General features: G+C 35.7%; 1 protein-coding gene and 1 non-coding gene across 3 annotated transcripts in view; one reads left to right on the top strand and one right to left on the bottom strand.

Annotated features, from left to right (window-relative positions):
• CHD1 (chromodomain helicase DNA binding protein 1) overlaps positions 1 to 13,701 on the top strand; it is a 76,443-nt gene that overhangs the window by 33,518 nt on the left and 29,224 nt on the right. For both annotated transcript variants that reach the window (XM_031666325.1, XM_017959747.3), the window contains 7 exons: positions 603 to 819; positions 2,399 to 2,488; positions 3,473 to 3,663; positions 4,680 to 4,868; positions 8,137 to 8,299; positions 9,140 to 9,292; positions 11,702 to 11,773. In XM_031666325.1, coding sequence (XP_031522185.1) covers positions 603 to 819; positions 2,399 to 2,488; positions 3,473 to 3,663; positions 4,680 to 4,868; positions 8,137 to 8,299; positions 9,140 to 9,292; positions 11,702 to 11,773 — 1,075 coding nt within the window. The remainder of the gene's footprint in view (positions 1 to 602; positions 820 to 2,398; positions 2,489 to 3,472; positions 3,664 to 4,679; positions 4,869 to 8,136; positions 8,300 to 9,139; positions 9,293 to 11,701; positions 11,774 to 13,701) is intronic.
• Positions 7,543 to 7,645, bottom strand: LOC116275074. Its single transcript, XR_004184043.1, has one exon. It is a non-coding gene; the product is annotated as a U6 spliceosomal RNA (small nuclear RNA).

Here is a 13,701-nt window from a genome sequence, read left to right as displayed (position 1 = left end):
ATACTAGGAAGAAAATCCAGTGGAGTTTGAGTTTAACTTGATTGTTGCCTTTTTAAAATACGTTTTTATTCTGTTTAAAAATCAAAATGCATATCCATTCTCATCCCATGCTGTTCCTGGAATATTCTCTTTTTTCCTAGTTATTTTAATATCCATTTAGTCTTCTACATTTTTTTTCTGTCCTCTGTGGCCCCCAGTCTACTTTTTGACTCTCAGTTGCAATTTAGCTGTAGGTTTTTTCTTTTAATCTATGTTCTTCCTATATGCTTTTTACTTATTTAATACTTAATATATCTGGACTCTACTAGTAGTAGATGAATTGCATTATTGTCTTTATAATTGATTAAACATAATACTATTAATCTTTAAGCCTCTTCTGGCCTAAAGTGGTCATCTCCTTTTACTTTTCTTACAACATTAGTGATTGAGTACCCAAATACCTTTACATTTATTATTTGTAGTTAATAAAAGTGATATATTCTGTATAATACCTATCAGATTAATTTTATTTAACTTCATATAAACATATACACATGATATAAAAAGGTTTCTTTGTATATTTGAATATTTTCTTCCATGCTAATTTTTTTTTAACTTTGTAGAGGAAATAGTTGCATACTCGCTGATGAAATGGGCCTTGGAAAAACAATACAGACGATCTCATTTCTGAATTATTTGTTTCATGAACATCAATTATATGGACCTTTTCTATTGGTAGTACCGCTCTCCACTCTTACTTCCTGGCAAAGGGAAATTCAGACATGGGCTTCTCAAATGAATGCTGTGGTTTATTTAGGTGACATTAACAGCAGAAACATGGTAAGTTGTTTACCTGTAAATGTAGAAATAAAAATGTACTTGTCTTTGGGATCGAGCGTTTTTTTTGTTGTTGTTGTTGTTGTTTTGAGATGGGGTTTCACTCTGTCTCCCAGGCTGGAGTGCAGTGGTATGATCTTGGCTCATTGCAACTGGGACCACAGGAGCACACCACCACACTCAGCTAATTTTTTATATTTTTTAGTGGAGACAGGGTTTTGCTGTGTTGCCCAGTCTGGTCTTGAACTCCTGAGCTCAAGTGATCTGCCTCCCTTGGCCTCCCAAAGTGGTGAAATTACAGGCATGAGCCACCGTTCTTGGCCTAACAAGGATGAAGGGTTTTGTTTTGTTTTGGTCTTTATAAAAATCTTTGTTTCTGGCATAGAACTTGCCACAGATAAGTTCTCAGTACATGTTTAATTGACTATAACAAAGTCAATTTTGGTTTAGTGTTACTTCATATATATATTTGACTGGTTTTGTGTGTGTTTTTTTTTTTTTTTTTTTTTCTTTTTTTTTTTCTTTTCACTCTGTCATCCAGGCTGCAGTACAGTGGTACGATCTCGGCTCATTGCAACCTCTGCCTCCCAGGTTCAAGTGATACTCCTGCCTCAGCCTTCCAAATAGCTGGCATTACAAGTGCCTGCCACCATGCCCGGCTAATTTTTGTATTTTTAGTAGAGATGGGGTTTCGCTATGTTGCCCAGGCTGGTCTCAGACTCCTGACCTCAAGTGATCCACCCACCTTGGCCTCCCAAAGTGCTGGGGGGATTTACAGGCATGAGCCACCACGCCCCCATATTTTACATTTTTAATGGAAAATTTCAAATATACATGAGAGAAGACAGAAGAACGTAATAAACCCTCATGTTCTCATCTTCAGTTTCACAAATTTACTGATAGTTTTGTTTTATCTATACCTCTTCACACTACTTTCCTAGTTACTGTGAAGCAAACCCCAGACATCATATTTCCTCCATAAACATTACATTATTAAATGAATTAATCACTAATGTTTTCTTAAATAAGACCTTTTCTTTTGTGAAAGATGTGCTTTAAAATTGTGTTTACTTCATTTTTTAACAAATGCTGTGGTATTTATGCTTTATTTATAAGATTTACGTAGCATTTTGGACTATATAAAGAATAACTCAGGCCAGGCGCGCTGGCTCATGCCTGTAATCCCGGCACTTTGGGAGGCCAAGGTGGGTGGATCATCTGAGGTCGGGAATTCGAGACCAGCCTGACCAACATGGAGAAACCCCGTCTCTACTAAAAATACAAAATTAGCTGGGTGTGGTGGTGCATTCCTGTAATTCTAGCTACTCGGGAGGCTGAGGCAGTAGAATCGCTTGAACCCGGGAGGCAGAGATTGTGGTGAGCCAAGATCATGCCATTGCACTCCAGCCTGGGCAACAAGAGCAAAACTCTGTCTCAAAAAAACCACAAAAACTCTTTTATTACATAAACATATATTAATAGTCATTTACATATTTGAATGGATTTTTATTTTTAGATATGTATGTAAAAGTATAATTTGCTTGATGTTTGTCTTAAAATTGTCCTTCAAATTTCTTGATAGATAAGAACTCATGAATGGACACATCATCAGACCAAACGGTTAAAATTTAATATACTGTTAACAACTTATGAAATTTTATTAAAGGATAAGGTATGTATTTATTTCTCACGTGTTTTTGTCTCTTGTATATCAGTTTTTTCTTTATCATATGCTGTGGCCAAGATGAGAGAATAGCCTAAATCATGAGTCAGCAAACCATAGCCTGTAGTCTTATTTTTTCAATGGTGCTTGAACTAAGAGTGGTTTTTACCTTTTTGAAAGGTTACATTTAAAGGGTCGTAGAAAGAATATGTAACAGAGACCATATTCTTATCCGCAAAGTCTGAAATATTTACTATCTGGCTCTTTTTAGAAAAACCTTGCCAACTCGGTCTAATGAAACTAGTTTGTTATAGTGTGTATTGATTTGTAAGCTCTTTAAAGAAGAGGAAGATAACTAATAGGATTAAGCTATCACTGTGTGAAGCAATGAAGGCTTTATGGATACTGCCTTACTTAATTCCTGCATCTACTTTATATTCGCTTTCTCTACTTTATGGAAAAGAAAAAGGGACTCAAGAGTGTCTCAAAGAATGTAATGAACTTGCCTATGGTAACACAACTCTTAAGTAGTGGAATCAGGCTTGCTGTAACTTGGAGACCTAAGTTTAAGAGATTTCTACAGTTCATAAAAGTTGTACAAAGAATTGTACCTACACTTGGAATAAGACGCTGTTCTGAATTTGTGTCTTAGTTTTTTTTCATATTGACATTAATAGAGGCTTCTATTGGGCTTAGGCTAAAAATCTTTTGTAAAAATTTTCAATGACACTGCTGATTTTTCTCTGTTAATTATGTTTATAAGCTAATAAAAACTTTAGCTTGATATTACGTTCTAGTGGTTAAATTTGTCATAGAAGGAATATGTGCTGAGTTACTTGTGTATTGTAATCTTGAAATTACAATTTTTTATTTGAAAATTAGACAAAGCGTGTTTTTAATTTTTGTTTCATTTTAATAATAGAGTTCAGATTTAATGGTAAGGCTAAATCTGAATTCCATTTTTCTCTCAAAATATTGTTTTTCTATTTTAAGGCATTCCTTGGAGGTCTAAATTGGGCATTTATAGGTGTTGATGAAGCACACCGATTAAAGAATGATGACTCCCTTCTCTATAAAACTTTAATAGATTTTAAATCCAATCATCGTCTCCTTATCACTGGAACTCCTCTACAGAATTCCCTCAAAGAGCTCTGGTCTTTGCTACATTTCATTATGCCAGAAAAGTAAGACAAATTTACAATTTTAATCATAGTTTTGTGTGGTTATGTTTAGTGGGAAGAAACCCAGGTAATAAGGTCAGTAAGAGTTTTTATTGCCCTAAAAGATTAGATCACAGATCACTAAGAATTTTTAAAAAAGGAAAATGAGGTCAGGTAGTTTGTAATACCATTTCAGTTTTTCAATTTTGTTAGTAAACTTAAGCCATGTGTTATAAATCACAACAGTTGATTTTGCACATGTTCAAAATATACCTTGCTTGAAAAACTAACATGGTAACATTCTTTGTATTTAATAGTAGGAGTAACAACAATGAGGTGCTGGCAATCCTTTTTTCTAAATGAGGAAAACTAGACTAGACTAGGCTAAATAAGTTCCCTAAGGTCACTACTTGTTCTTTTTCAGTAGGTCCAGAACTTTAAAAGTATTTTTTTTGAGAAATATTTTAGTGATAATTACTCCTATACCTCAAAATACTTCATATTCACTTGATTCAAGAATCATAACTTATAAAACAACTAATTATATTTCATCATGCATCTTCTTCGGAGGGAAATTTTTAGAAGTAACTAAGTTTTTTTTTTTTTTTTTTTTTGAGATGGAGTCTTGCTCTGTCGCCCAGGCTGGAGTGCGGTGGCGCGATCTTGGCTCACTGCAAGCTTGCAAGCTCTGCCTCCTGGGTTCACGCCATTCTCCTGCCTCAGTCTCCAGAGTAGCTGGGACTGAAGACGCCCACCACCACACCTGGCTGATTTTTTTGTATTTTTAGTAGAGACGGGGTTTCACCATGTTAGCCAGGATGATCTCGATCTCCTGACCTCGTGATCCGCCCATCTCGGCCTCCCAGAGTGCTGGGATTACAGGCGTGAGCCACCGTGCCCGGCCAGTAACTAAGTTTTTAGCTAATTTTTTATTCTAAAAATCTGTAGTATTTTGTTTATAAATGACTCCCCTAAAAAAAAAAAACTCATATGCAGTTTGACTTTTTCTAGTGATTGTTCCAATTTCTTAAATTTTAAAGGTTTTCTTCCTGGGAAGATTTTGAAGAAGAACATGGCAAAGGGAGAGAATATGGTTATGCAAGCCTTCACAAGGAGCTTGAGCCGTTTCTGTTACGCCGAGTTAAGAAAGATGTGGAAAAATCTCTTCCTGCCAAGGTTGAGCAGATTTTAAGAATGGAAATGAGTGCTTTACAGAAACAATATTACAAGTAAGCTGTACACAGAGCACATGTTCTGAACTTTTAATTCTGAATAACTTCCATGTCTGTGTCCTGCTCTTGGTGCCCCCACCTTCTCTACAATAGTGTCGTAGAGCAGTTGCAATTCTTGAGTTTTAGAATAAGTTTATTCTGTGTCGTTAGGAGGCAAAAGGAGATTTAATGACATGTCCAAAATGATGAGTAACAAGACTAATTTATCTTCTAACACATCATTAATTGCTTTCCTGTATATCATACTGTTACATTATAAAAAGTTTAAGTGTTAGGATTTCCACGATATGAAGGTATTATTTGATTATGACAGTTAACAGATAGAGGCCAAAAAAAGAAACTTAGAACAAAATTTTAGGCCCTGCTGCTTTTTGAAGAGTATTAACAGATCATAGCTGGTATAAATTTTGTATGTCAAGATCTATACAGTAGGACTTTTCAAAGAGTCAGAAAGGAAAATCTGTTCTAATATCTATTTAAACATTTAATTGCATAAAAGGAAATACATTGCTACATGCATTTGTAGTTTCAGAAACATTTATATTTTATGGTAAATCTATAGGTGCCACACATTTGAAAGAATATACTTACTGCATAATTATTTTTGTTATGGAAAATTTCAGACATGTACAAAAATAGGATAATTTAATGAACTCTTATACCCATGACTCAGCTTTACTTTTTTTGTTTGTTTGTTTTTTTGAGATGGAGTCTCCCTCTGTACTCCAGGCTGGAGTACAGTGGCACGATCTTGGCTCACTGCAACCTCCGCCTTCCGGTTTCAAATGATCCTGGTGCCTCAGCCTCCCGAGCGGCTGGGTTTACAGGTGTGCCCCACAATGCCCTGCTAATTTTTTTATTTTTAGTAGAGACAGGGTTTTGTCATGTTGGCCAGGCTGCTCCTGAACTCCTGACCTCAAGCGATCCACCCACCTCAGCCTTCCAAAGTGCTGGGATTATAGGTGTGAGCTTCTGTGCCCAGCCCCAGCTTCACTTTCCTCTCAAGCCAGTCTTTTTATGTATCTCTGATATCCCCATTTCCCTCAGTAACTATCCTTTTGAAGCAGATCAGACATTTTTCCATAAATATTTTTCTATGTATTTCTAATAATTGATTTTTAAAAATACTAGTATCACCTGGGCATGGTGGCTCATGCCTGTAATCCCAGCACTTTGGAGAGGCTGAGGGGGGGACAGATCACTTGAGCCTCAAGAGTTTGAGACCAGCCAGGGCAACATGGCAAAACCCTGTCTCTACCCAAGATACAAAAAAATTAGCCAGGAGTGGTGGTGGGTGCATGTGGTCCCAGCTACTTGGGAGGCTGAGGTGGGAGGATCGCTTGAAGCCCATGAGGCAGAGGTTGCAGTGAACCGAGGTCATGCCACTGCACTCCAGCCTGGGTGACAGTGAGACCCCATCATAAATAACCCACTTTAAAATTTTCACAATTTAGGAAATTATTGCTCTCTCAACAGAATCAAGTAATTTCTTGATGCCAGTATTCAGTATCTGTTCAGATTTTCTCTGTCTCAAAAAATTTTTTTACGTTTACTCAAATCAGGATTGAGTTAGGTTCATATATGGCAATTGATTTGTCTCTGAGTTTATCCATAGGTACTTCTTTTTTGTTAAAATGTATACGATGAGGAAAACAGTTGTTCTGTAGAATTTTTCTACAATCTAGATTTTGCATAGTACTTCCCTCTAAAATAGTTTAACAGTATCCCCTGTATTCCCTATAGATCGGTAGTTAGATCTAGGTGCTTGATAATATTCAAATTAATAATTATGATAAGAGTATATTTTGTAGTACACAATGGCGATTATCTGATTTTGTTATCGGGTTCTTTTAAAAAAAGTAATGCATTTTGTAGAATATCTGGTAAGAAAAGTCAAAGTAGGAAGAAGATACATTCACCTGTAATTCTCTCAGTGCCAGTCATATATCATGAATGTTGAACTTAAACTCTTCAGGGTACTTTTTGGCAACTAAGGTAATAAAATACTGCCATAAATTTCTGGAAAAATTCTTAGAATTATTACCTCTAGAGAAATTAATAATAAACTTTTTCTGGATAAGGAAAAATAATTCTTTATTCTTGATTACCTCTTACGGCATTGAGCATTGTCCATGGGTTTTGTTTTGCTTTTCATTCCAGTTTTGGGGAACTGCCTGTATAACTAGTGGTAAAGAATGGTAATAAAAGAGTATGTACACTAGATATTTGAGACTTTGAAGTCCCTTCAAAAACTGACCTTGTTATAAAAGGAGGAAAATAAAAGGTGGAAAAGGTCGTGGTGAGAGGAAATTTTTCTTTTCTTTTTAAAATTCAGCTTTTATTTTAGATGCTGGAGGTATATGTGCAGGTTTGTTACATGGGTAATATTGCATCCAGGTAGTGAGCATGGTATGCAGTAGGTAGTTTTCAACCCATGTTCCCCTCATTCCCCCCTCTAGTAGTCCACAGTGTTACATGTTTATGTCCATGTGTGCGCAGTGTGTAACTTGCACTTATAAGTGAGAACATGCGATGTTTGGTTTTCTGTTTCTGTGTTAATTCACTTAGAATTATGGTCTACAATTATATCCATGGACATTATTTTATTTGAAGGACATCATTTCATCCTTTTTTTTCTGTGGCTGTGTAGTATTCATGGTATATATATACAAAAAATATGGAGTGTTTGTGGATTTGCATGTCATCCTTGTACAGGGACCATGCTAATCTCTGTATCGGTCCAGTTTTAGTATAAGTGCTGCCGAAGTGAGCACAGGAATTATTACATATAGTTAGGAGTAGTAAAATAGCACCAAGGTGTTTTCTGTAAGTTGCATATGTATTGTGTAATTGCAATCTAGAGAAGACAGTTGTGGCTAAAACCAGGTATCCTCAGGTGTCTTTTAGGTCCATGTAGAAGATTCAATTTCATTAGATGTCTAATGCAGTGAAAGTTGTAAGAAGATTAAGATAAGTAATGCAGGCGACCATCTTTTTAGCAAATTTGAGGGGAAAAGGATTAATACTCTGTAATAATTATGTTACATTAGCCTGTTCTGTGTGTAGCTAATGGTTCGGAAAACAAGTTGTGTTCTCGTGAGTATTATGAAAGAGGCTTGGTCCATCATATATCCAGTTGTGAATTTCATAATGGTACAGTTTTACTTTGGTACTACCTTTTGCCTTTTTTTTTTTTTTTAAGCTTTTAGAATTTATCCTGGTAATTGTTCTGCTAAATGTCATTTTCATAATTTTTTTTTTTAAGATGGATTTTAACTAGGAATTACAAAGCCCTCAGCAAAGGTTCCAAGGGCAGTACCTCAGGCTTTTTGAACATTATGATGGAACTAAAGAAATGTTGTAACCATTGCTACCTCATTAAACCACCAGATAATAATGAATTCTATAATAAACAGGAGGCCTTACAAGTAAGAATTTTTAAATGTTGTTACTTTATGATAAAGTTCTAGAAATGTTGATTTCACTTACAATCGAAAATAGCTCAGTGCTTTAATATATTGGTTAAAAGTTCTCTTTAGTTAATGGTGCCTTTTTATAATGGTCTCAGTTATTAATCTTTGTGGAAAAGATTTTAAAATTCTAATTTATCTAATTATTTTGATGAATTTTCTAAAAATATGTCTCTCAAACCATGGACTATAATGACTTATCCAGCAAAAAAATCCCACAGTATGTTCATAATTATGAAAAAAATCATTAATAGTAATTGTGCTGCTTTAGTGATTTGGTAGATGGTAGTCTAAAGGACATCTTGACCTCACATCTTAATTAACCCTTCCTGGTACTTCTGGAAGGTAAGTTAGAAGTGTGAAGGCACAACTGCAGTCCAGCCCCTGTAGTGCCTTGAAGGGCTGGGATCAGCATCTAGAATTAATACATTAGAATGCATTTGCTTACTCCTTTTAAACCTTTGGTTGCTTAGTTGCTGCTGCTTCCTGTGTAATTGTTCTTCAGCTAAGATTTTTGGAGAAACACTGTGGTGTAGTAACTAGCAAACAGAGTGAACAGTACTTTTTTCCTCCCTGACAATACAACAAAAACCTAGGTGTGATATGGCAAGGAATATTTTAGCTTAAGTCATAGTGAAATGGTAACGGTCTTAGAAAATTTTGAAAAGTGAAACAAGTTGTTTTCTAACATGAAAATTAAAAATCTCAATTTAAAAGAATTCAAGCAACTAAAGTGTTATGTGGACAACTTATTTACGTCTTTTAACATATAACGACTTGAATTTATTGTTTCTGTAGCACTTAATTCGTAGTAGCGGAAAATTGATTCTTCTTGACAAGCTCTTAATTCGCCTAAGAGAACGAGGCAATCGAGTTCTTATTTTTTCGCAAATGGTGCGGATGTTAGATATACTTGCAGAATATTTGAAATATCGTCAATTCCCCTTTCAAGTAAGCATTTAATTGTATTTGTTGTTTTAAATTTTATCTAATTCCTGTGCATATTTTACAGTATTACCTTTGAAATTATTTTATAAGTGTTTAGGTTTTTATATAAACTGCACTTTCTTTAAAAAGATATATCTGCTTTAAAAAATGTTTGTCATTCCGTTTTTTCTTCTTGACTTTACATACTGCAACAAAACAATTTTTCTTCCTTTCCTCTAATTTTTATTTTCTTTTAATTCTGCCTTTTTCTTCTGTGCTTGCTTTAGATTTTAAAAATTGAACTAAGACAGAGTTTTCTTGATTGGATAGATCTAAAAGCAGGGGAGCCTTTAGTCTTTAATCTGAATGAGGAAAACAGCCAGCAGCCTCTGAATGTGAATGCTGCCAAGATTCTGATGATTGTTGTGCTCATAGTTATCTGACACAGTGTTCGCTGAGTAAAACTGGACAACTTTAGAGAAGAAACTAAAGACCAAAATTCCCTTCCATCTATTCAAAATTTATGTTGAAGTTCATTCAGTATAACTAAAGCTAATATTATTGATGAGTGTTTAAAGTCAGGTGCTATTTTCAGTACTTTACATCTAATTATTTAATCCTTGAAGCAATTTTATGAACAGTGCTAGGAACATAGCAGACATTATGTAGATACAGCTAGCAAATGGTGTATATTTAGTGTAGATAGTAAAATAGCAGTAAAATTATAATAATGGGACTCAACACACATTCCCTGCTTGGTGAGAGCTTATAATCTTTTACAGGAGACAGACATCAAGCAGGTGATTGCAAATAAATGTAACATTACAATTCTGGTAAGTGTTGTGAAGAAGGACAGGTATTTGGTGATATGAGTATCATTGAGAAATAATTACAATCATTTAGGAGAAGACGTAGAAGAGTACCATTAGTTGAGGGTTTTGAAAACACTTTTACTGATATGTAATTCCCATATCATACAATTTACTCATTTAAAGTATACAATTCAGTGGTTTTTACTATGTTCACAGATATGTGTAATTGTCAGACAGGTGGTTTTAGAACATTTTCATCGGAAAGCAACTTGTACCCTTTAGCTATTCCTCCTGTCCTTCCATTTGCTTTCTTCTCCTGCCTTGTGTTGATTTGTTTTTAAACAAATTATTGTGTACCTGGTCAAACAAAAAATTAGTTTGACTAATTTTGAGTGTTTATAAGCACCACTTCTCTGCCGCTAATGCCTTCTTGTTCCTAGGTCGCTTCCTGGAGAGAATCATTTTTAATTTTATTTGGTTTAGGTCATGCCACAGTAATGAGATGCCACTATTCTTAATATTTGTACTAGTTTGTATTTTAGTGGAAAAGAAACATTATTTTTTTTAAAACCTTAATAGACATCTGTTTTCCTACTTTGTGTAGGTGATAATTAAGAGCATTTCACTTAAACCACTTAGAATACATCATTTAAAATGTATATATTTTTCTTCTCAGAGTTAAAATTCATACAGTAACAAAGCAAAGGTAGGCATATGGCTTCCTAAAATACTAGTTTAATACATCGGTTAAATGCATGGATCACAGTAGACAAGTTATTTCTAGTCTATAACCAGGTAATAATTACAAAATCATTGCCATTTATAAAGTGAAATAGTAGCTAATGTTTAATAAGCATTCAGTATATGTAGGCACTGTGCTACGTGTTTTCCTATGTTCTCTCACTGAGTTCTCTATAGTCTACGAAAGAGGGACTACTATTACGTCTGTTTTACTTAAAGCCGAACTGACATGGAGAAAAAGTTTGTGTAGAAAAGTCAAATCACTTGCTCAAGATACCCAGTGAATAAAATACTCATTTGCAGGATGTTGACTAGAGCCCATGATGCTTCACATCAATAATTTTCGAACTTTAGTGTGCATCAGAATTAATTGGATGGCCTTTGCTAAACCCCTTCAGTAGGTCTGGGGTAGGGCTGAATAATTTGCCTATCTATGTTCTCAAGTGACACTAATGCTGTTCTAGTAACCACACTGTACTTAATTGTAACCTGTTAATGGATCTGTGAATCAGTTTAATGGGTTACACCAACATCTTGAAAGTAAAATGATAAAACATGAGAGTATAACACAGTATGTCATGGCATGATATGAAACTTGTTTCAGGTGTTTGTAAACAGCTGTGTACTCAATCACATACCTTTAGAATGGGACTGAGGCAGAATAGTATGACAGCCTATGCTGTATTTACTCTTGAGGGTGCAGTCTTAGTGATTTGGAGCACAGACCAAAGACGGAATGCCTGAGCATTATTTTACCGTCTAGTAGGTACCTTCTGTTATAGTTTTAGCAAGACATGCTTCATATTTCTACTTAATTTTATAATTGCTTTGTAACATTTCGATTCTGTTATATGCAGTATTTTAATGTGTTTTATTCTAGAGATTAGATGGATCAATAAAAGGAGAACTGAGGAAACAAGCTCTGGATCATTTTAATGCTGAGGGATCAGAGGTATGTATTAATACTTTTTAAATTATAAATAATTTTGATTTAGTATCAGTATATTACATTATTATATTCAGACATTTTTAATCTTCATATCTAGTTTGATAAAAAAGGAGTAGTGTTAGCCACCTTTGATCAGCAAACGAGGTTTTAAAGTCACTATTCTAGTTTAAACCTAAGAATTGCACTCTTTGAGACAGAGTCTCGCTCTGTTGCTCAGGCTAGAGTGCAGTGGCATGATCTCAGCTCACTGCAACCTCTGCCTCTTGGGTTCAAGCTATTCTCCTGCTTCAGCCTCACAAGTCGCTGGGATTACAGGCGCATGCCACCGTGCCTGGCTAGTTTTTGTAGTTTTAGTAGAGATGGGGCTTCACCATGTTGGCTAGGCTGGTCTTGAACTCCTGGCCTCAGGTGATTCACCTGCCTCGGCCTCCCAAAGTGCTAGGATTGCAGGTGTGAGCCACCATGCCCAGCCAAGAATTTTGCCGTTTATTATCAATACTGTTTCAGCATGGAACAGTTACTTTAATTTGCTTCAAAATAAATTAGGTAGATTGGGCACGGTAGCTCACACCTGTAATCCCAGCACTTTGGGAGGCCAATGCAGGAGAATCGCTTCAGGCCAGGAGTTTGAGACCACCCTGGGAAACAGTGAGACTGCTGTCTGTACAAAAAAAAAAAAAAAAAAGTAAAAAAATAAACTGGGCATGGTGGCACTCCCTTATAGTCCCAGTTACTTGGGAGGCTGAGTTAAGTGGATCAGTTAGCTCAGGAGTTTGAGGCTGCGGTGAGCTATGCTCATGCCACTAGACTCTAGCTCAGGCAATAGAGGTGAGACTCTGTCTCAAAAAAAGTAAAGACAAGACCCCAAAACAGCAAATTATCGCACTTTGCTTTAAATTTTTTTTTTATTTCCATAGATTTTTGGGAAACGGGTGATATTTGGTTAAATGAGTAAGTTCTGTAGTGGTGGTTTGTGAGATTTTGGTGCACCCTTCTCCAGTATACACTGAACCAAATTTGTAGTCTTTTATCGCTCACCCCCTCCTACCCTTTCCCCTCTGAGTCCCCAAAGTCCTTTGTATCATTTCTTATTACTTTGCATCCTCATAGCTTAGTTCCCTCTTATGAGTGAGAACATACAATGTTTGGTTTTCCATTCCTGAGTTACTTCACTCAGAATAGTAGTCTCCAGGCTGGGCGTGGTGGGTTACACTTGTAATCCCAGCACTTTGGGAGGCTGAAGCAGGTTGATCACTTGCGGTCAGGAGTTTGAGGCCAGGCTGGCCAACATGGTGAAACCCCATCTCTACTAAAAATACAAAAATTAGCTGGGTGTGGTAGTGCATACCTGTAATCCCAGCTACTTGGGAGGCTGAGGCAGGATAATTGCTTGAACCTGGGAGGCGGAGGTTACAGTGAGGCAAAATAAAAAGAGTGAGACTCCATCTCAAAAAAAAAAAACGAATATAGTCTCCAATCCCATCCAGGTTGCTGCGAATGCCATTATTTCATTCCTCTTTATGTCTGAGTAGTATTCCATTGTATATGTATACCACAGTTTATCTTCTTGTTGATTGATGGGCATTTGGGCTGGTTGCACATTGTTGCAATTGCAAATTGTGCTGCTATAATCATGTATATACAAGTATCTTTTTAATGTAATGACTTTTTTCCTCTGGGCAGATACTCAGTAGTGGGATTACTGGATCAAATGGTAGTTCTACTTTTAGTTCCTTTAAGGAATTTCCACACTATTTTCCATAGAGTTCTTTTTTTTTTGGTATGTGCCTTTTATTTTTTAAGGAAATAAAATTTACAGTTCGAGTTGAAGCATCATTCCTTTCCTATTGCATTTTCTTTTTTTTTTTTTTCCAACAGAAGTAAACACTATATTGAATTTGGTATTAATAACATATATATTTGATTTTGGA

This window comes from Papio anubis, chromosome 5 (genome assembly GCF_008728515.1).
Source record: "Papio anubis isolate 15944 chromosome 5, Panubis1.0, whole genome shotgun sequence".
NCBI classification, from domain to species: domain Eukaryota; kingdom Metazoa; phylum Chordata; class Mammalia; order Primates; family Cercopithecidae; genus Papio; species Papio anubis.
This window is presented reverse-complemented; position numbering and strand designations above follow the sequence as displayed.